The sequence below is a fragment of the Meles meles genome, chromosome 13 (genome assembly GCF_922984935.1).
Source record: "Meles meles chromosome 13, mMelMel3.1 paternal haplotype, whole genome shotgun sequence".
NCBI classification, from domain to species: Eukaryota; Metazoa; Chordata; class Mammalia; order Carnivora; family Mustelidae; genus Meles; species Meles meles.
The window spans coordinates 59,457,113-59,480,449 of NC_060078.1; the positions used below are offsets into that span (position 1 = coordinate 59,457,113).

The window sequence follows — 23,337 nt, forward strand, 5'->3', positions numbered from 1 at the left end:
TAGTTAACTTGCCTGCAAGACAGGAATCTCCCAACTATCTTGATGTTAATGGCTTGCCAAAAGACCACATTAATCAAGCCGGAAGACCTCCCAGTATCCCCGAAGTAGGCCCTCTTTAGCATATGAAAACTCCGTTGAAACCTCCCTTCCCTCACCTTCCCCCAACCGCAGGGTACATAACCTGCCATCCCTCACAACCCAGGGCAGCAGCTCTTTCTACCCACGGGTCCTGTCCCTGTGCTTTAATAAACCACCATTTTGCACCAAAGATGTCTCAAGAATTCTTTCTTGGTCATCGGCTCCGGACCTCAGCCCACCAAACCTCACCTAGGTTCTAGAACTTCATCAGTGGTCAAGTTGTGATTTTTCTCATTCCATTCCATCATTCCTTCTGCATTTGTTAGTTAGAATCTTAAAAAAAAAAAAAAACTTTCAAAAAAAAAAAAAGGAAGAACTTTTCCTTCTTCCTGGACTCATTTAGTTAGTCATTTATATGTATCAGCATGAACTCATGGATTTTTGTTGTTTCTATAGTTTAAAATTAGTTAGTAGATGATATTGTTGCTCAATTTTTTAGCTAAGTCCTGCAAGATAAAGAAAGACTAAAGAATTGTTCTAGATTTAAAAAAACTGAGGAAACATAAAAACTAAATGTAATATGTGCATTTAGTTACGATTAAATCCTGGACAATAATTTTTTTCTTTTACTATAAAGTCTATTAGTGGAATAATTGATGAAATTATAATAAGGTCTGTTCATTAGATGATAGTACTGAATCAATGATAATTTCCTGACTTTAGGAAGAGAATGTCCTTATTTTTAGAGTTACACATTAAAGTATTTAGGAACAACAAGGCATTACATCTGTAATTTATTCTCAGATTGTGTGTGTGTGTGTGTGTGTGTGTGGAGAGAAAGAGAGCAATAAAAGAAATGTAAGCATGGTAAAATGTATTTGGGAAATATATATAAGAATTATTTGTATTATTCTTGCAGGTTTTCTGTAAGTTTAGAATTACAAAAAAAAAAAATAAAGTAGGATTTGTCAGTCTCTTGTGAGCAATTCTCTTTAGGAATTTTCCTTTTCAGGGGCGCTTGGGTAGCTCAGTTTGTTAAGCATCTGCCTTCGCCTCAGGTCATGATCCCAGGGTCCTGGGATAAAGTTCCATGTTGGGCTCCCTGCTTGGTGGGGAGTCTGCTTATCCCTTTCCCCCTGCCCCTGCACTCTCTCTCTCTCTTTCTGCCACACACACACACACACACATACTCCTTCTTTCTTTCTCTCTATCTCTCTCTCTCAGACGTGCATTCTCTCTAATAAATAAAATCTTTAAAAAAATTTTTTGTCCTTTTCAAATTTTGGGTCACATGTGTTCTTACCTCCTCTGGAGTTCATCTATAGTCTTATAGGAAAAAGGGACTGATGAGTGGTCATAGATTGGGCACAAGCAATATCACACTTTTCCAGGGGGAAATCAACAAAGGAAGCATTATGATTTCACATTTCCCCATTCCACTCTATTAAGTCCAAGAAACACCTTTAATTCTCTCTGACTAAAATCTGTGATTACCCGTGCTTAGTATCTGGAGGATTCAAACTCAGCTTTTCCAGATCTAGAAAATGGTTTGGAAGTCAAGCTTCTGCCTGCTGAGAGCCCACCACAGAGTTAGAAGGATGGTCAGGGTGCTAAATTTTTCCTAATGCCTAAGGCTGATTAAATTGTTGCAGCTACTTGATGGCCACTAGGTGGTACTCCTTGCTGTATCTTTTTCTCTTCCAGTTCTCCAGTTCTAAATTATACTCAGAATTAACTTGCTCTGAACTGGTTGTCAACCATTATGGAAGCACAACATCTCTGATTATTACCCAAGTAGTAAAGACTATGTCTTTCGAGAAAAATGATTTCACCTGGTCAAATGCCCACTGACACTCAGAAATTCAATATTCTTTGTAACTTTTTAATTGAAGTCCATGTAAACAGAAAAGACCAAGAAACCATTTTAAAACTTTCTAAATTATGGTTTATGCCTTGTGTAGTACCTATTCAATACCTTCTCTACCCAGATACCTTCTCTTCCTTGTTAACTCTTATTTAAGCAAAGTTTGTACTTTGTCTTAGGAGATGAGGGGTGCTTAGCCACACCCCCGCCTCTCTGAAATTCAAATTACTATATCTCATACCCCAGATAGATACTTGGTAGAACATATTACCAGTCTACCAACCTGATTATTCTAAAGACACATTTTATATTCATTAAGCAAACATTACTCAAAATCTAACATGTGAAACATCTTGCTGGATCATTGGTGTCTATCCTTAAAAAACACCTATTGAGGAGTGCCTGGGTGGCTCAGTGGGTTAAAACCTCTGCCTTCGGCTCAGGTCATGATCCCAGGGTCCTGGGATCAAGTGCCCCGCATTGCATGGGCTCTCTGCTCAGCGGGGATCCTGCTTCCTCCTCTCTCTCTGTCTGCCTCTCTGCCTACTTGTAATCTCTGTCTGTCAAATAAATAAATAAAATCTTAAAAGAAAAACCTATTGAGAAAGATGTCTCAGAATGAACTTTTTTTTAGTACATCTTAACATTTAAAATTGAATTGTACAGAATAGAAGATTTAATAGTATGCTGACCTACCCTGCTCATGCATGCACTCAGAATGAATTCATTGTTGTCGAATGAGCATGAGCCTAGAAGCCAGACTGACCTAAGTTCAAATCCTAGTTCTGTCACTTACAGTATAGACTCGGGCTCTGAGTCTCAGATTCCTCATCACTAAATGGGGGAACACAATATCTTTCTTGTAATATTATAAAGATGAAAGATGATGTCTTTAGAATGCATTGAACACAGTGGGTGCTTAACAATTAGTTCTAGTCACCCCATCATATGCTCCTCAGGAGACAAGGACTACGTTTCATTCATTTAGCAAAGTGCCCGGTATTTAATATTTTCCTCAATAAGTATTTGTTGGGCTAAATCAAAAGTGGTGGTGGGGGGACCACAAAAGGAGTAGAATGAAATAAATTAATCGTTTTCAAACAAAATAAAGTATCATGGCTCCATATTTGACACATGGCAGCAAAGTCATCAAAATAGTCAAGAATAATTCCTATTTAATAGATGTTGGAAGGAGGCTGGAATGTTCCTCAGCCCAAAGAGAGCAATAAATTCATAGTCTTGGGTAAGAGAAACAAAGCTGTCCTTAGCTGCCCTAGGGAGCAAGTACAGTTGGCCAGTAACCCTTACACAATGCCATGGTAGAAATGTTGATAGCACAGCTCAATCTTCCTAATATGTTAACCATCCAGAACATCAGATGAGTATCAGGCTTAGAGGTTACTGCAATCTGAACCCAGAAGCAGGGCAGAAAAAGTCCAGGATTGCTAGATTATGTGAAATCTTATGTCTCTCCCCATCATAATATGTTATGGTGATTGCAGCATGCATCAGAATTACTTGGAAGTCTTACTAAAACAGACTGGGATGAGACTCAATAATTTTCATTTCCAATACATTCTCATGTAATGTTGCTGTTACTGGTTCTGGGACCATACTAGAACCACTGCCCTGACCTGTTGCTACATAATCCCACTTGTCTTTGATAGAGTTGTCAAGAAGGCAGGGTGTTTCACAGTGCCTGTCTCCATGATTCTCATGAGTGGGAGTGAGGAAGAAGAAATAACTTCTTTCCCAAGAGGCTGTCAGAACCTTCCTTCTGAGATAGGGAGGGATAGGAAAGCTTTTACAAACTACCTAGACCTCTTAGAGGACCCCGTCCTCACCCCAAGGGAAAATCACTGAATCTATTGTCCTATGGAGCCACTGGCAGTCATGGGAGTGGACCACATCCCTCCAGCATATTGTAGGACAAAAAAGATTGAAACCAACTCAATGATCTTACCTGCTGTCTCCTTTCCCTCACTCCACCCTATTAATTTCCTTTCAGGTAAATCATTTGACCTTACCACGAAAAACCAGCTTATCTAAGTGGAACATCTGGTTCAGAGGTTTCTGAATCTGATAGGGACTCAGTGTATCCATTCTATCCATCCACTCAGTGTATCCATCATCATTCTCCATATCAGGAGAAATAACAGAACAGAGTAGCCATTTATTACCTCAGAACATCTATTATATGCCCTATGCAAAGTGCCTGACATCCTGACATGCCAATTTCATTTAACCCTACAACAGCACCGTGTGTGTGTGTGTGTGTGTGTGTGTGTGTGTGGCTATTATTATCATCCCTATTTTCCAGTTGCAAATAGCTGAAGAAATGTGCCCAAAGAGTCAGGATTCCAATGCAAATCTAACTGCTCCCACAGCAAACTAATTCTGTTCTGTTTCTAGGACTGAGCTATATCCAAGGAGTAGAAGTTACAGGAGGAACATCATCAAATAATGGAGTAAACTCCATCAAAGGAAGAATTTCCTGACCAGCTTGCACTTTCAAATTATGAAATGGACCACTTCACAAACATCCATTTCATCTCTGAGAATGTCAACGTGGACTGCCTGCTGAGGATCACATGGAGGGTCTCCTGCAAGGGGCTTCCCTGGTTCCTTCCTTGACGGTCCAGTGAAGGAGTGGAATTGCTCCATTTCAAAAAGCAACACTAGATCAGGAAATGAGTGGAAACGGGAAGGAATCAGAATTTGAGTCAGTATATGGAATGTCTGTGTGTCAGTACATTATTAACTTTTTAATATAGTGAGGGTCTCCTTGCTGGAAGTTTTCAGACACTGGACAATGAGAACGTTGTCAAGAAGAGTCAAGGGGCACCTGGGTGGCTCAGTGGGTTAAGCCTCTGCCTTTGGCTCAGGTCATGATCTTAGGGTCCTGGGATTGAGCCCCACATCGGGCTCTCTGCTCAGCAGGGAGCCTGTTCCCACCCCACCCCACCCCCGCCTGCCTCTCTGCCTACCTGTGATCTCTGCCACATAAATAAATAAAATCTTAAAAAAAAAAAGAAGAAGAATCAGGGACAAGGTGTTGGTCTCACTGTCCAGCACAGAGTAACTGATTTTTATTCTCTTGGGCAGAAATCAAGTTCTCTTGCATATACTATATCATGCCTTTTAACCTAAGCCTCAGATCGAATTCACAGTTGCTGAATAATAACAATAATCGACATCACTGACATATATTGTGCACTGGGCTTTGCATACATTGTCCAATAAGCTCATAAAAACTTCATAAAGTAGGAACTACCATCTGTATTTTATGCTATTAAATAACTTGTCCAAAGATCATATAGCAAGTAAATAGAACTTGGATTCAAACTCAGGTCTGCCCTACTCCAAAGACCAGGAATTTAGCCACTATACAATACATTACCATATCCTCTATCACTCAAATCCTTCTAATCAGGGACTCGACTCTCCTTCCAAAAATCAAGCCAAATGTTTAGTATTTTACACAAGTTTATAAGGCATTCTTTTAAGAAAACTCTATTTGTAGAGTCTAATATCTGAGTTAGGAGGTGAATTGCAAAAAGCATTTGGTAAACTCAAAACATCACCATCTTAAAGGAAGCTCCAAATCCCTTCATTCTGGTATAAACAGATAATTGTGTATAAATCTGTATCAAGAGTCATACTCTGACATAGCTAAGTCCCAAAGGAGGAAAAACTCATATGCCCAAAAACATGACCTGGGTTGTTCATAGTATTGAAAGATTGTAAACAACCTGAATGTCCTACAAAGAGACAATATTGAGGGAAATTATGATATCATTGAGCCACTTAATGGAGTATTACACAGCCATTGAAATGGTAGTAAACACAATGCAAATTGTATATGTACATATGTATCTACAGTATACAAATATATCCCTACTCTTAAGAATGCTTTAAGAACAAGGATTTAATATGGGTTTTAAAGGAGGCAGATATAAAACACAGTCAAAAGAGAAGTAGCATCAGTCTTGGATATTGCTTTTTATCTATTATGATATTCCATGACTCATATAAAATCCAACAAAGCCAACTCTTCCTAGAGCTAGTGTCTCCTTATTAACTGGTGTGCTTTTTCTTAGTACCAGTGAGAACTGAGCAACCTATTTATGTCTTCTTGCTTTGGTTGCCAGGAACCTCAGGTTTTATTCTTATTTGCTATACTTTTGTTTATCTTGGGTTTTCTGGTACAAGTTATCTTTCTCCCCTATCTTTTACCACTTTTTTTGCTACATCTTTTTTATTATAGTTCTAATGGGCTATATTTTATTGTGTCTGTGCTTTTTTTTTTTTTTTTAAGATTTATTTATTTGACAGATAGAGATCACAAGTAGCAGAGAGGCAGGCAGAGAGAAAGAGAGGAGGAAGCAGGCTCCCAGCCAAGCAGAGAGCCCGATGCGGGGCTCGATCCTAGGACCCCAGGACCATGACCTGAGCCTAAGGCAGAGGCTTTAACCCGCTGAGCCACCCAGGCGCCCCGTGTCTGTGCTTTTTAATGTAAGCTGGCTTAGGTCCCTTTTAGACACAGGTGGGGCATAAATATAGTATTATTAAAGAAGTATGACTGTAATAATTATTATTAATCATCATTATCATGAGCTTGGATAATAACCTGATTTTATCCATTCCAATGTTTATAGTAGAGCCTGAATATTATTGTCCTCTCTTTTGAACTGTTGGAAGACCGTCCCAGCTCAGGGCAACAGCAAGAAGTCAGCAGTTGCTTTTTGTGCCTACTTTCCCAGATGCTTACCATATAGGCCATTATATGCTACTGAGTTCCTTTCTTGTTCCTAATTACCGTGTGATATAACTTAGCAGTCATTTTCTAACAACACTCTCCTTGGGCAGGAGAGTGTCAACTAATTGACAAAGAACTCTGAAGAGTTGGGGTGCTTCTGCCAGCAACTGTATAATTATAATTCCTTTCTATGTCTATACTACTCATCTATTTGAAACTCTGTGCCTTCAAGTTTAACGTGAACATGTCAAACTATGAACAAGAGTTCTTCTCCCCCTATTTGTCATAGACTACTAGTCATTTCCCAATAGTTTCCTTCCCTTTCTTACACGATCACACAATTTTATGCAGAGGCACATGGTTGCCGAACTAAATGCCCCATTACCCAGCCTCCCTTGCAGCTAGTTATGGTGACTATTTGAATAAGTTCTTGTCAATGGAATGTGAATGGAGTGGTATGCTTCCGCTTAAACTCCAGGCTCATACCATTAAAAGGAAGGAATGTACTTTCTACTTTCTTACTTCCTGATAGCTGTAATAGGGACATAAGGGCAGGAGCTGGAGCATGAGGTAGAAGCCGTATGTTGAGGATGACAACCCAAAGAGGTAGAAGCAGTCTGGGCCCCACATGATTGTGGATCCCCATATCAGTCCAGGGCTTCAGCACACTCAGCCTGGAGCCTGACCTGGGGCTCGATCTCACAACCCTGAGATCATGACCTGAGATGAAAAAAAAAGAGTCAGAAGCTTCATGGACTGATCCACCCATGTGCCCCCAGTCCAGGGCTTCTTATACAATTCAGCTTGTTATGTGAGAGAGAAATAAACTTTTGTTTATTTAAACACCATTACTACCGCTAAATCAATATCCCAACAGAAGCTTTTTATATGATTACGTCCACGTCAGATGGGTACTTTGGAAAAGGAACTTTTCTAAGAAAATTAGGGGAAAAGAGTTGAAGTTAACAAATGGACAACACAAAATTCCTATGTTAAGAAAAGTCAAATCTAACCACAGAACTCTTGGTTAAAACCATGTACTGAAAATTAAAAAAACAAAAACAAACAAACAAACAAAAAACCATGTACTGAGTATACAATACCCTTTTTTCCTTTGCTTAGTAGGAAGTTCCCTATTAAGAAATCAAATCCGGGCGCCTGGGTGGCTCAGTGGGTTGAGCCTCTGCCTTTGGCTCAGGTCATGATCTCAGGGTCCTGGGATCGAGTCCCGCATCGGGCTCTCTGCTCGGCGGGGAGCCTGCTTCCCTCTCTCTCTCTCTCTCTCTGCCTGCCTCTCTGCCAACTTGTGATCTCTCTCTGACAAATAAATAAATAAAATCTTTAAAAAAAAAAAAAGAAAAGAAATCAAATCCTCTTATTGCTACTGCTCTCCTTGGGCAATTCCTTCTTTCACCCACACATTCTAATTAATGCTATTAGGTCATTTAAAATTGGATTCCAAATGCCTCATGTTTCTTAAGATGGAAAGTAGGCAGAAGACAATTGCAACTTAGAAATGAGGGAAGGGTTGGGGCGCCTGGGTGGCTCAGTGGGTTAAAGCCTCTGCCTTTGGCTCAGGTCATGATCCCAGGGTCCTGGGATCGAGCCCCGTATCGGGCTCTCTGCTCCGCGGGGAGCCTGCTTCCTCTTCTCTCTCTGCCTGCCTCTCTGCCTAGTTGTGATTTCTCTCTGTCAAATAAATAAAATATTGAGAAAAAAAAAATGAGGGAAGGGTTAAATCCTCAGAACATTCACTAGAGGATTATAAAACCAGTGCATTTCCCTAAAATTCAAATATATTTATTTATATGTGCTCAGAAAATGGCTGAAATTATGTATACCAAACTCTTTTAAGATTTTATTTTTTTATTTGACAGAGAGTGGGAGGGGCAGAGGGATAAGCAGACTCCCCACTGAGCAGGGAGCCCCATGCAGGGCTCGATGCAGGGCTCGATGCAGGGCTCGATGCAGGGCTCGATCCCAGGACCATGGGATCATGATCTGAGTCAAAGGCAGATGCTTAACCAACTGAGCAACCCAGGTGCCCCAGATATACCAGACTCTAAATAGTGTTTAATAATAGTGGCCTTTAACATTTTCGATATTATTTGACTCTTTTGTTTTTAAAACAAGAACTATAGTAGTTAAATTTTAATAAAGATACTCCCATGGTTTGGGGGTCAAAGGGGTAGAATTCTTTTGTAATGAAATGAGGAGAAACACTGCTTTATATTTTCCTTTCATACTTGCCCTTCCAAACTCTGACTCTAGCAAAGCTCTTGCATATTCATAGCCTGAGGCCTTAGTTGGCTCTTGCTCCCACCTCTGCCTCCTCCAGGCTGAGCGCCAATAATGTTAAAACAAAACAAAACCAAAAAAACACAAGCAATGGCAATGGCAAATGGCAAATGGCAATGACTTTGGGTCTCCTCAGACTTGAATGGTTGCCTGCCTCTGAGACCCACAAGAGTTCCCAGGTCTCTCTGAACATTTTGTCCTCCAACATTTTGCCATCATCCTGGAGCACCCCCTCCCCACACCCACCCTGCCATAGCATCTGTAGCAATTCAGGTCACTGCTGGTTTACAGACATTGGTTTCCTTTGCTCCTTGAAGGCAGAAGGTGTATCTCCCGTATTTCAAAGTCTTTAACCTTTAGGAGGTTCTGCCACATAATAGAGACTTCGTAAAAGTCTGAAGGAATTGAATGTGCGAGTAGCCAGGATCGTGTCCTTAGTTTGAACCTTTTGCTAATGAGCTCTCAACATTTCATTTGTTGAGCACTCTTTGCTAAGAAATAATCTGATTTGACCACCTCAAACTCATTCTCCAAACCAGGGGTTGTCAAACATTTCATTCTCAGAACCCCTTTGTAACTCTTAAAAATTATTAGGAACTCCAAAAAGTTTTTTTTTTTTTAAGATTTTATTTATTTATTTGACAGGCAGAGATCACAAGTAGGCAGAGAGGCAGGCAGAGAGAGAGAGGAGGAAGCAGGCTCCCCACCGAGCAGAGAGCCCGATGCGGGGCTCGATCCCAGGACCCTGGGACCATGACCTGAGCCAAAGGCAGAGGCTTTAACCCACTGAGCCACCCAGGCGCCCCCAAAAAGTTTTTATTTGGGTTATAACTAACAGTAATTACCTTATAGAAATTAAAGCTGAGGAAAAATTGAGACATTTATAATAATGGTTCATGTTAAAATAATGATAACAAACCCCACATACATAAATATAAACAATATATTTTTATGAAAACAACTATTTTCTAAAGCGAAACAAATAAATTCAGTGAGAAAAATGGGATCATTTAACATTTTTGCAAGCCTGTTTAAATATCTGACTTTAGAGAAGATTGCTGGATTCTCATATCTACTTCAGAATTCAATCTGCTGCTATATGTTGTTTTTGTTGAAGTATATGAAGAAAATATGATCTCTCACAAATTTGTAATTTGGTAAGGGAAAGGGCCTCAGGAAGCCCCAGAGTTCCTTGGAGTGCATCTTTGAGAACATTGCCCTTTACCTTATATCTGTGACTAGAACCTCCACACAGGCCTAATGATCTGCTTCAACTTAAAATCCTAGATTTATTTTTTAAAAGATTTTATTTATTTATTTGACAGAAAGAAAGGGATCACAAGTAGGTAGAGAGGCAGGCAGAGAGAGAGGGGGAAGCAGGCTCCCTGCTGAGCAGAGAGCCTGATGTGGGGTTTGATCCCCCACCCTGGGATCATGATCTGAGTCAAAGGCAGAGGCTTTAACCCACTGAGCCACCCAGGCGCTCCCAAGAACTGGCATTTAAATGTACAGTATTCCTAGAGACCAATGACAGCCCCACATGCGGGAAAACCACATGACAGGTTGTCACCTAGCAATGGACAACAGGAGAGGTCCAGGCTCACCAGTCTTGTAACAGTGATCCAGGCCCTCAGAATTCTGGGGCACCAAGGAACCCTGCTACAGCAAATATAGGCCAAAGCCTGCTGGTGGGACCTAAATCCCTATTATTTAGGTTGAGGTGACTCAGATGACCTCACCCTAGTACTAGAAGGACTTTGTAATTCTGTGTGTCTGGATGGGCCATGGGTAATAGAGCATGCTAGGAAAAGCATGAAATCATGATCCCATGGCCAGTCTTGATCCCTGGCAACTGCTTCTAGAGGGCCGAGTCTTTCTGATCCTTGATAAGCATTATCCTGATGCTTTCTCAGGTCTCAGGCTTCCAGTGGGTTTAACTTTACATTTCAGTATTTTTCTAATTTATACCTTGATGTGGCATTCCACATCACTGATATTTATTGAAAACCCACTATATGCCAGGCATTGTACTATTTGTACTTACTTATTTTCCACCAATCTCAAAAGGCAGTCATTATCATTACTCAATATATAAGGAAATCAGGGCTTCCAGAGATTTAAGTATCTTGACCTAGCTTGCCAAAGGCAATGGCTAACAACTGGTCGCACCATCATTTGAACCATGTCATCTTATTCTAGGTCCCATGCTTTCTCCATCACCATTGCACCTTCACTAATGTCATGGTTCTATGTGACCCATTATCTTCTGCCATCATTACAGTTACATAGGGTATAGGAGCTCACCCACAGACATTTTTTGAACCTCCAACATATTTCTGTTCCTTTCCTTGTCAATTCTAGGAATGCTTAGTTAAGAAAGACATCTTCTAAAAAAAGAAAGAAAGAAAGAAAGACAGACATCTTCTGTGGAGGTTCCTCAAAAAATTAAAAATAGAATTACTATATGAACCAGCAATTCCACTCCTGGGTATTTATCTGGAGAAAATGATATCACTATCTCAAAAAAGGTATTTGCACCCCTATGTTCATTGCAGCATTATTTACAATAGCCAAGACATGGAAACAACCTAAGTGTCCGTTGACAAATGAATGGATAAAGAAAATGTGGTACATATATATGAGGTAATATTATTCATCCATCAAAAAGGAAATGCTGCTATTTGCAACAACATGGATGGCCATTAAGGACATTATACTAAGTGAAAGAGGTCAGCCAGAGAAAGACAAATACTCTATGTCATGTATATGTGGAATCTAAAAAAAAAAACCCCATCAGACTTAGAGATACAGAAAACCGATTGGTGGTTGCCAGACATAGGGGTGGGGCGGGGGAGGAGTATGAAATTGGTGAAGTGGTCAAAAGGTACAAAATTCCAATTATAAGATAAACAAATCCAGCATGGTGATGTAATGTACAGCATGATGACTACAGTTAACAATACTGTATTGTGTATTTGAAAGTTGCTAAGAGACTAAATCCTAAAGATGCTCATCACAAGAAAAAACAGTTAACTATGTGTAGTGAGGAATGTTAACTAAACTAATTGTGATCATTTCCCATATACATATATCAAATCATTATGTTTTATACCTAAAACAAATGCAGTGTTGTACGTCACTTATATCTCAAAAAAGAAAAAAAAAAGACATCTTTTTCTTAGTCTCCAAACTTACTTCAACCTCCCCTACCAATATAAGATTCCACCAATCTATGGATGGAAACTTGAAATCCACTCAAAAAAGGCAGAGTGAATAGAGATAGGCATTTCCTTACAACCAGTGATAAACAAAGAACATCCAGTTGACATTAGTTGGTGTGTAGACACAAGTCGCCAAAGGCTAAGGGTCTCCGTCCTCCTCCCCAACTGCATGGAGACCAGACCCGGGCTTGTCCTGTCTCAGAACTGCTCCTAAACAGGGCCAGTCCCAGGTGCACCTTTGAGATAACAATACTATCTCCTAAAACAAACAGCCATTGTTTCTACACAAAGACCTTCAATGTTTCCTCCATCAACAAAAGGCTACAGCCATCCTGCCAAGAAGACAAAGAGCTGGAAGGCCTTTCATAAATATCATGATGGTGGGAGGGGAGGAGTGGAGGCAGGAAAATCATTCTCCAGTGCTTTCATGTGGAAGAATAGGACCAACTCCACCCATCAAGGACCATTCTGAATTACTGATCACTCCTGGACTATTCATAATGACAATAACAATGGATTCCTAATCTGTGAAATGGAAATAATATCTGTCCCTTACAGGACTGCTGTCAGGATCAAATGAGGTAATAGGTATACAAGCTCTTTGTAAGATTTAAAAGGCTGCCCAACTGATATGGTTGTTATGGGAAGATAGATGGTTCACCCACATTGCCTGCATAAAAAAGATAGCTCTATTTTAGCTGATGAAACTCCAAATAGCTCTGGTATCTCACCCAAGTCCTCAAATAAAGCATAGGGCAGAAGAAATGTGGTCAGTATAGCTGAGCACTGAAGTCTATGAGGGCCTGTCCCAGGCCAAATTTGGCTATTTTTCCTAGCCCCAGGAACCCAAATCCTGGAAATGAGCTCCCTGGTGGTTGGTCTCTCACCTAGGGTTGAATGGTCCAAACTTTACCCCCATCCCCTCCTTTGTCCCTCCTAAAACATACCTTTCTTTAGCAATTTACACAAAAATAGATTTACTTAATAAATTAAAGCATGAGAAAAACAATCCATCCTCACTGGTGATCAAAGACAAGTTAAGGCAAATTGTACCATTTTATGCCTATTTAATAATAAAAATTAAAAATGAGAATATCCAATGTTGGTGAGACCATGAGAAAATTGGTATGATCTCAAAGTATTAGTGGCATAATAAATTTATGTGATTCCCTACAAAAGCACAATGACAACATATGTACTAAGAAGGTACACCTAAAACAAATTTTGGCAATTCCCAAGGAAATACTTTAACAGAAATGGCAAAAAGTAGCAAGTATAGATTTATCTACAGTTGGCAAATATGGAAATAACAAGAGAAATGCTCTAATTAATTGTGATGTGACTATAGTCATTAAAACGAATATATAAAAACTACTTACAAACATAAGGGAATATTTAAGATATAATTCTAAGTGAAAGGGAACCACACGAGTGGCACCTGGGTGACCTAGTTGGTTAAGTGGCTGCCTTCAGCTCAGATTCTGAGCAGGTTCCCTGCTTCTGCCACTCCCTCCCTGCTCAGGCTCTCCTCACTCTCTCTCTGAAATAAATAGATAAAATCTTAAAAAAAAAAAAAGAAAGAAAAGAAAGGAAGAAAGGGAACCATATGATACAACTGGGTAAAATATGTAAATATATGGATAATGGCTGATAACAAATGATAATATCTTTGGTGTTATGTTGATAAATTATAGGTGAATTATATTTCAAAATATTCTTTAATGTTTTGTATCATTTTAGAAATACAACAATGAAAAGAAAAAAGTAATCAGCCAGTAGAATTAAAATTATGCTTCTACTAATATAGGACACATAGTCATCCTTGCAAAGATGTTGACAGGAGTTAATAAATTTATGTATAACACCTTTGCATGCAGAGAGACTATAGTAGACTCTAGGTGAAAGGCTCAAAAATTGAGTCAGGTCCACACTGTAGTGGATTCCTGCTTCTGCCACTGGCTTGCTGTGTGGCCTTGGGCAAGCTATTTGACATATCTAAACCTTTCCTGATTTATAAAATGGAAGTGATAACAGAACCGATATCCTAGAATCATTGTGCATAGTCAATAAGATAATGTGCATAATCAATAAGATAAGGTACATAGTGTAGTGTTTTTATTTAATAACAGGTTGGTGTGTGTGCTGTTAATAACAATGATGGTAGTAGTTCTAAGGATTAACTGATGTCTTCCAGAAAAAAATGCCCTAACTTAAATCATGCTGTTCAAATGATATTATCCCTATAGGTGAAGCCAGCTACAAGCCAAACAGACCTTGCTTTTTAGAGCAGTTTTAGGTTCAAAGCAAAATTGAATGGAAGGTATAGAGATTTCCCTTATACCCTTGCCTCTGGATATGGACAGCCTTCCTCATTATCAAAATCCCCCACCAGAGTAGCACACTTACTACAATCAATGAACCTACATTGACACATTATTATTAAAAGTCCACACTTCACATTAGATGTTGTACATTACATGGGTTTGGACAAATGTATAATGACATGTATCTACCATAATATTGTCATATAGAGTAGTTCCACTGTCTTAAAAAGTCTCTGCACACCACTTACTCATCTCGCTCTCCTCCCAGATCCCTGGCAACCACGGATCCTTTTACTCTCTGCATAGTTTTGCCTTCCTCAAAACGTACATACAATATGTAGTCCTTTCAAATTTGCTTCTTTCTTTTTTTTTTAGTAATTAAAAAAAAGATTTTATTTATGTATTTGACAAGGAGAGAGACAGCAAGAGAGGGAACACAAGCAGGGGGAGTGGGAGAGGAAGAAGGCGGCTTCCTGTGGAGCAGGGAGCCCAATGAGAGGTTTGATCCCAGGACCCTGGGATCATGACCTGAGCCAAAGGCAGACGCTTAATGACTGAACCACCCAGGCACCCCCGATTTGCTTTTTTCTTGAAAGGTATTTTTAATCACCAGTCTAGAGGACCAAATAAGTATTTAAAATTCTACTAGGTAATACACAGATAATCACTATCCGTGATTGTGTTAGATTATTTATATATGTTATCCCCATAAGTTAGGTACTAGTCTCTTTGTTCTACCCAAGGAAGTGCCCAAAGTCACAAAACCAGTAAGCAGCAGACCTGGTATCTGTATCCAGTTTGTCTGACTCCAGTGTTTATATCTTTCCATTATGCCAACGTGTTTACCCTGATTCCAAACGTGGGTCCTAGAGGATCTGAACCCCGTCATAAGAACTGACAGGGAAAAGCATACTGATAAAGATGCATAGGCAACTACATGTCATTAAAGCTCTTAGAGGACAGCCTCCTGATAGAACCACACAACAGCCACCATATTTTGTGTCAGATTTTATGGCTAACTTGCATCCCTTTCATTAGGCAGGCGAGCTTAGCACACAGAGTAGCAAAATTACAAGGGTCTAGTTCAGTGTTTCTTAACCTTTTTTGGCACTATCCCTCAACTCGAGGGCATCTTTAGACATTTTCTTCCTAGTTAAATTTTAATAGCACATAAATACTACATTTATTTATGTACTGTGGCCTTTTCCAGGGCCAAAAACTTTTGTAATATCTAAGTTGGGTTTTTTTCTTCTTCTTTCTTTCTTTCTTTTTTTTTTCCCTCCAAGAAACTATTTCTATCCCCTTGGGGGTATATCATTCCCACTGAGAATATATAGTCTAGTTGCAGATGGTCAGAACTCAGGGAGGCTGACAGGGAACTGATAGGAAGGTGAGGTCAGGACCTTGGAGAGTGCCAAAGTAGCCCCACTGAGACCATGTCCAAGGCTCATAATTGCCTCTAGTTTTGCCTGAAAGAAGAAAGAGGCCTGGAAGAGAATGGAGGCTATAAAGTTAGTAAGAGTATTCTTTTACTACATGTTGGAAGTATCAAAATGTAAAGGTCTTCATAGCCCTAGGCACATGCTGGTCTTCCTTCCCAGGAACTTCCCTTCTTTTCACCTTCCTTTCAAGGAACTAAATCCTCCTCATCTTTCAGCTTCCAGTTCAGATATCACTTCTTCTGCTGTCCTCATAGATCCCTCAAATCTGAATACAACTGAATTGCATCTCAGAACTCTGTACTGGTCAGAACTGTACTGGCCCTTGGAGTATTTCATCCAGTACTGGGCCTCATATAGGGAGACCCATCAAATAGGGAGAGCATCAGGTCTGGAGACCAGGGTAGTGACCATTATGAAGAATTTTTTACCATATGCCTATTTATTTACTGGTACTAGTTACTCTTTACTGGGGTAATGACTTCATGAACATTATCTTACATGAGCCTCATTTAATCCTATTGGATTGGATAGGTATAGATTAAGAAACTGAAACTCACCGAAATTAACCAACTTGCTCAGGTTTCCTCAACTGCTGAATGGTAGGTAGAGCCTGGTGTTTGTACCCAAGTCTGTAAATTCAGAGCCTTACCTTCGATCTATAATTCTTTGACTCTATCCTTCCATGGTGCACTTGTTTTATCCTTTCACTTAGTCCTCTCAACTTAGACACCAAACCTTTCCAGTTTGTGTCCATAGCTAGAACTTTAAATAAGCTTCCTTCAATGTCTGGAACATGGTGGTCTCTCATACAGGAGAGTCTTAGCTGCATTGACCACAACTACACCACTTACATCTTTAGCCCTTTTATTGGGCATCTGAGCTCTAAGGTCTGCTGAACCTTTCTCCTTCTGCCTTTAAAGAAATGGAGATCTGACCTAGCATAATAACCACTGAAACCCACCAAACTGTTTTTCATTCCAAGTAGAAAGGAATGGTTTTCCACTTTTTACAGAAAGGTAAAAACTTCCACTTGCCAACAGAACATGGTGGCTGCTGAGTTGGTGTCAGGAACGTGAACTTAAAAACTGTATTTCCCTTGTAACTCTTGACAAAGTAACTGACCGCTTCCTAACAACCTGCCTTCTTCTCCTGAACCCAGTGACAAGTTCCTTTTAATCAAAATATCTTAAACTGAAAAGGTAATCAATGCCAGGACACAGCCTGCTCACACAGACAGATGCTGTCTCCACAGGCATTGCTGCACAAGTGTGTACACAGGTGTTGTCTCACAGACACAGGTGTTACTCACAAAGACAGATGTCCACCAGGAACATGATGTATACTAGCAGCTCCCTGAGGGTGGTCTTGACATAAAGCTCCCGGTTCTCAGCTGTGTTCTCAGTCAGGGTTGTTCCCCAAAGTCCTAAGGGACATGGGAGAGATGCCTAGGATCGCAAGCAGCAGGGCTCGTCCCAGGTGCCCGACCCACTAGTCCCTGGATTTTACTCCCATTTCTACCCCGGTCCTTGGCTCACACATCACCTTGTATCTTGGCTGAATCTAGCTACTCTAACCACACTCAAGCCTGCCCTCCATCAAACACCCCGAGGGGAGTGGAAAAGACACTGGATAGCAGAGAATGAAGACATGGAAAGGAGGTCCTTGTTTCACGTGGGGCAGTCTAAGGGATCACCACAAACATGTCCTTCCTCAAGCTAAGTCCCTCCATACTATTTTGGGCCCCCAGAGATGACTGTACCAGGCTCTCTCTCTAAGAGACCACTACACTGGCCTCTGTGTTCTGGGGACTTCAGTTCTAACAGACAATTCATAAAGCCCAAAGAGACTGAGATCCACCTCTTCTTCAGGTCACATCTCCCGCCACAAGGGTTTGGGACTCCTTCCCTAACTCAGTATCCCAGGAGGGAGATCCCTCCTCCCACAAGATACCTCTGATGCCACGACAGATCTGGAAGCAGCAGCTGGATGCCAGGGTCCTATATGCCTTCTCCTGGGGTTCATCTTCAGGCTTTTTGGGTTGGGGCTGGAGGGGCACCGCACTGGAGATGGTGCAGATCCTCAGTGTCCCATGTGGGGATGTGGGACCACTGTAGGCAGGGTTGTCCCAGGCTCCACTCCCCATCTTTTGGAGCTCTTGCCCCTCGGGACTTTCCACAGCATTCATGGGGAATGAGGTAGGGGGACTGGCACCTCAGGAATCCACTGCATCTGAAAAAAAAAGGAGCAAAGACACAGCCCCGTCTAGCCAGCAGAAGGCAAAGGAGCTTGAGAGCAGCTGGTCTCAGGAAGACTCTGCTTCCTGCCTTTTGTAGAGGGAATCTGCACCCGCTGGGGGGAGGGGGCAGAGAGGAGAGGGTGGGGAATGGCTATCAGTCCTAGTCCTGTCAGGGGCTCTCTCTCTCTCTTCCTCTAGCTTCAAGACATGGGCTGGGAGGGAGCTGTAAGGCAGGGCTTTGGCAGGTGAAAGAGACAACTGGGAGGGAGATGTGGAGACTGGGGTGGAAGGAAGGAGGGGTGAGAGAGGCCAGCGCTGGGGAGAAAGGACGGTTGCTTCCAGAAGGGGCCTGGTGGGGGGTGGTCCCAGTCAGAAGAGGAGATGAAAGAGCAGTGGGAGGAGCTGGCAGACTCCTCGGCAGGTCTGGGCTAATTTCCACTAAAAGCTCCTGAAAGGGCCGACATGGATTGGGCTGCAGACCAAGGCTGGGGGAAGGAAACTAGAAAATGCTGCCTCTTTTCCAGGCTCATTCAATGGCATCTGAGGCTCCTTTAATGTCTCACCTTGAGCTGTCCCCTGGTGGGGTGGAGAAGGGGGGCTCCCCTCCCTCACTCCACCCCTACAGCTGGGGGAAAAGCTAGTAGCAGGAGGAGCCTCTGTTTTAGACACTTAAGGGTCAGGGTCTCCGACTGCTGTCGAAGTGGGGGTGGGTGCAGTGAGGGGGGCACTGCAGACTTCCCCCAGCACGTCCCTGCCTATGCCCTGCTCTGGCCTCTGATCCCTTGCCCTGGCTCCCCTACAGGCACGTGATGTGGCCCAGAATGGCACTGGCCTCACAGGTGCAGGGGGTTATCCCCTCCTCCCGGATGGCTGCAGTGAGTGCTGCCCTCTCTCCCCTTGCTGCTTCCCCATCTGGGCCACTCTAGTGCCCCACTCAACTGAAGCCCACCTCCCCCTCAGTAAAATACCAGCCCAGTGGAAGTCATGAGTCCTGTGTGGTCCCCCTAAAGAGATCCTGATCCCAGACAACCCAAGGCTGGCCTCAGGTCCTTGGTAAATAGGTGCTCTCCAAAGCCTGAGAAAGGGTTGGAGAAGCAACAGCTCTCTTACCCCAGGCCCAGATACTGTTAGGGACCTAAGGCTGTCTGGGCTAGAGTTCAGACCTCCCTGGGAGCTTCCCTGGATGGAAGAACTTCATCTCTATCTTTTGGCAGCAATGAGACATTCCAAGATGCTTGTTTTCTTTGGGAAGACGAAAGATCGTTTTGTGTGAAATCAGCAGATGGTGAATGAACAGGAGCTGCTCTCTCTCACCCACAATTGCAAAAGGACCCTTGGCTTGAAAAGCTGAACATTAGGACAGAGGTAATGAACAAGAAGCTAGCAGTATAGGTCAAAAAAGTGATGAGAGGAACAAGAGATGGTTTCTGATTCCTTGGGAGGTAATTTTATATTCTGAGAGAGAGGCTCGTGATCAACAAGAGTTTGGATAGACTCAAAGAAGTTCATCATGTGACAGGACCCACACCCTTGTGACTTTAAGGCCAGAGCTGGACTGCTTTACTCACAGTCACCCACCCAGGAAACATTATTCTTCCCTGCTCAGTCTTGAGCATACCCTATGTGTGTGGATTAACCCACTAATACCCTCGGGGGAGCACAGGTTATGCACCAAGCTTGAGAAATTTTCTCAAAAGGTGCTGAGCATTCCTGGGTGGTTTAGTCTTACTCAGGAAGTCCTAAGTATGGTAATCTATGGCACTTGGTTTTTCCTGAATGCCCAGTTAATAAGGGCAACTAATGTTAGAATCCCGGGGCTCAGGTTGCCTTTTAGCAATTTAGCAAAACCCAAGAGTCTTGACCTTGAAACGCACACTCCCAGTTTAAGTCTTGGTTCTGTAACTGTATAGTTCTGGGCATGTCCCTTCGAGACTTAATTTCTGTATCTACAAAGTGTTCATATTCAAGCCTGCCCTGCTGACCTGAAGGACTGTTTTAGGAGTAATACAGTAGATACAGAAACCGTTACAAACTGTGTGCTATAAAGCACAAAATAAATTCAGTTATCTTACCGTACCGTCCATCCCTGTGAACTCTACTCAGCCACGGCAATTCATGCTTCAGGGAGATAGCTTCCGTCAGGACTCTGTTGTCATTACCTCTGAGAGACAAGGGTCCCAGAACCCTCTGTGTCCACCCCCATTGCACTCCAGCTGATGCCAGCAGAGTGGAAAGATGGCATTTCACCTGGAGGCTATTATAACAGTAGTCTGGTGAGAAAGTAGCTCTTAGAAGAGTTTCCTGAGCACGTGGCAAGTCTTGCCGTCCATTAGAACCCAATATACTTCTTCATCAAGATGCCTCTTAGCCCACTTGGTGAATTGGCCCCATTGCTTCACTGGGATACATTTTTTGGTGGCGTGCTATTCTATTGCACACACCAGGAAAAGGATTACTACATTTCTGCCCCCAGTACACTCCTTCTTCACGCCGGGGCATCCTAGCCAGGCTTTTAGTGCTACTCAGATCCACTAGGTCCTGACATAGAGCCCAGAAACAGCAAAGGGCATAGGATGGAAACTTGTGGCTCATTTTCCCATCAGTTCTCTATGTAAATTCCCCCAGGTTAAGCCACCTTCCACATTCTAGAGAGAGGAACCCTGGGGTGACTCGCAGTCCATTTTCTACAGGGAGAAGCTTCAAATGACCTTCTGTGTTTCACATAGTGACCCTCAACATTTTCCATCCCAATAAACATAAATAATAGAGCCTACTCCATAAACAACAGGGGCTCACAATGGCCATGATTCTCAATGGAAGATACTGGTGATCTTTTATCTGTAAGAAAACCCTGCACATAAGGTCTTACCCTTCACTAATATACCACCACCGGTCATCTGCATGGCAAAAACACCGAAATTTGGGGCGCCTGGGTGGCTCAGTGTGTTAAAGCCTCTGCCTTCGGCTCAGGTCATGATCCCAGGGTCCTGGGGTGGAGCCCCACATTGGGCTCTCTGCTCAGCAGGGAGCCTGCTTCCTCCTCTCTCTCTCTGTCTGCCTCTCCCCCTACTTGAGATCTCTGTCTGTCAAATAAATATATAACATCTTTAAAAAAAAAAACACCAAAATTTGAGTAGCTGAAGTTTTTAGCAACAAACACTGTGGACCAAGCTAACTGACATGAGAAGACTAATCCCAAGGGAGTCCCCCCTCCCTGTTTTTGTACAATGACATCCCAGCCCGGTGCCAGGGGCCACCACAAGCCACAGCTCCTTAGAACAGACAAACCACATCCATTGGGAGATGTAGATGTATGAAGTCCTGTTGCAGCTGTCCCCACCCAGAAAGCTGAGAAAATAGCATTTTCTTATATTTCCTGGGCTCACAGAGAGGGTTGAGGAAACCTGCTTCCCTCATCAACAACATGACGCACTTCAGTCTTTTACTTCCTTCCTACTGCCTCCTGGATTTAACCAGTCCTGCTGGAATACCTTTTGGCATCTTCCATCTCTCCAAAGAGAACCTTTTTAAATGGGCCCTTCAGCTTTCCTCCCATTTCTAGAGAACCCTCCTGGACAGCTATCCCCATTTGCCCATGCCTTCTGCAGAGGACTGGACAGGTAGAGGGAACCCACCAAACCCACCCAGGTAGTGAGAAACAGATGACATCATCCACAAAAATAAGGAAGTTAGTTTGCAATTGCCCAGAAGCTTGGGTCTGAGGCCATGATCATGCCCCCTGCTGAGCACAGTCCGGACATGGAGTGCCCACACGGTCCTGAAGTAATCAGTCAGCATTATCATCACCCCCAGGAAGAGCTCCCACTGTGACCAGCAGGGTTCTGTACAGGATGGTGAGTGTCAGCCCGGTCTCCTGCCACAGAGAGTAGAGTGGGCGACAAAAGAGCTCCCTGTGGATTGGAGACACCAGGCTAGAAAGTAAGGGGGGAAGGTGGAGGTGACAGAAAGGAATAAGAGAGAAGACGGATTATGGGGAAGAGGACCTGAGAGAACACAGTTCTTTCCTTCAGAGCAACTCACCAAATTTCACAAGAGACTTGGCTGACTGACTGTCCCAAGCTTGTGAGAAGGGGAGACTGGAGCACCTGGGCATACCGACCAGGTGCTCACCCTTCCAGCATCATTTCAGGGTCTCAGGGCAATCACCCAACACACATACACACACACACACACACACACACACACATGCTTGTCCCAGTTTCTGAGGGCCCCAATACAGGGGACACATATTTTTGCATCCTGAGTCCTCATTGCAGTCATAATTCATTCCACAAGTATTTGCTGAGTGCTGACTAGACAGCAGGGACTCTGGGATAAGCAGCAAATAAGATCAGGGCCTCTGTCTCATAGCACATGCATTCTGGTGAAGAAGATAGCCATTAAACAAATACATGGATAATTTATTAATTTTAATCATAAAAAGTGATACATGGGAGAAATACAGGGAGCTATGAGGCAATGCAGCAGGAGACGCAAAGTTCTAAGGCAAATGAGGAATAGAATTATGATTTCTACCTCTGATGCCCCTTCTTAGCCCTGCAGCAAACAGTATTTTCTGAGATTCAGAAATGTTTAACTGCTACTTTGTACAAGGAAACAGACCGAGTTAAATGACCAAACAAAAAAAAAGTTATAACAATGCAACAATGCAAGAAATGTTGCAACTTACAATAACCTTTATCCCTCATGGTCACGGGAACATGAGTTGAGCTCAGCTTGAAGGCTTGCAATAGATTCCTTCTGAACATGTGGGATCCAACTGCTTTTCGTTCCTGAAATCGATGATCTCTTTGACACCTGGGAAATAGGCAGAAATTAATAAGAGAGCTAGAGTAGTAAAACTACAAAGCGATGAAAAGTTTCCCAAGGTGATGGCTTTACAGGTGTATACTTATCCCCAAGCTCATCAAGTTGTATACATTAAAGATGTATAGCTTTTTGTATGTCAATCTTACCTCAAAAAAGGTTAATATTGAGAAATCTTTTAAACTTCCGGAATGGGAATTTGAAACCAAGAGCTTGATTTTCTTTTATTCTGTTCACCTTATACTCCCAAATCTAGAAACCTATCCTGATGTTTCTTTCAGCATAATT

The 23,337-nt window shown here is 42.2% G+C and overlaps 1 protein-coding gene across 2 annotated transcripts in view; it reads right to left on the reverse strand.

Annotated features, from left to right (window-relative positions):
* The window catches only part of PKD2L1 (polycystin 2 like 1, transient receptor potential cation channel), a 33,318-nt gene extending 10,321 nt beyond the window's left edge, over positions 1-22,997 (reverse strand). The window contains exons 1-3 of one of the 2 annotated variants that reach the window (XM_046027310.1): positions 22,913-22,997; positions 17,937-18,215; positions 17,296-17,409 (exon numbers count right to left, since the gene is read on the reverse strand). In XM_046027310.1, the coding sequence (XP_045883266.1) occupies positions 17,296-17,409; positions 17,937-18,171 (349 nt within the window). In that variant the 5' untranslated portion in view covers positions 18,172-18,215; positions 22,913-22,997. Of the gene's footprint in view, positions 1-17,295; positions 17,432-17,936; positions 18,216-22,912 lie in introns of those variants that run through there. The other variant, XM_046027311.1, reaches the window with a different exon arrangement.
* Positions 22,998-23,337: the final 340 nt, after the last annotated feature.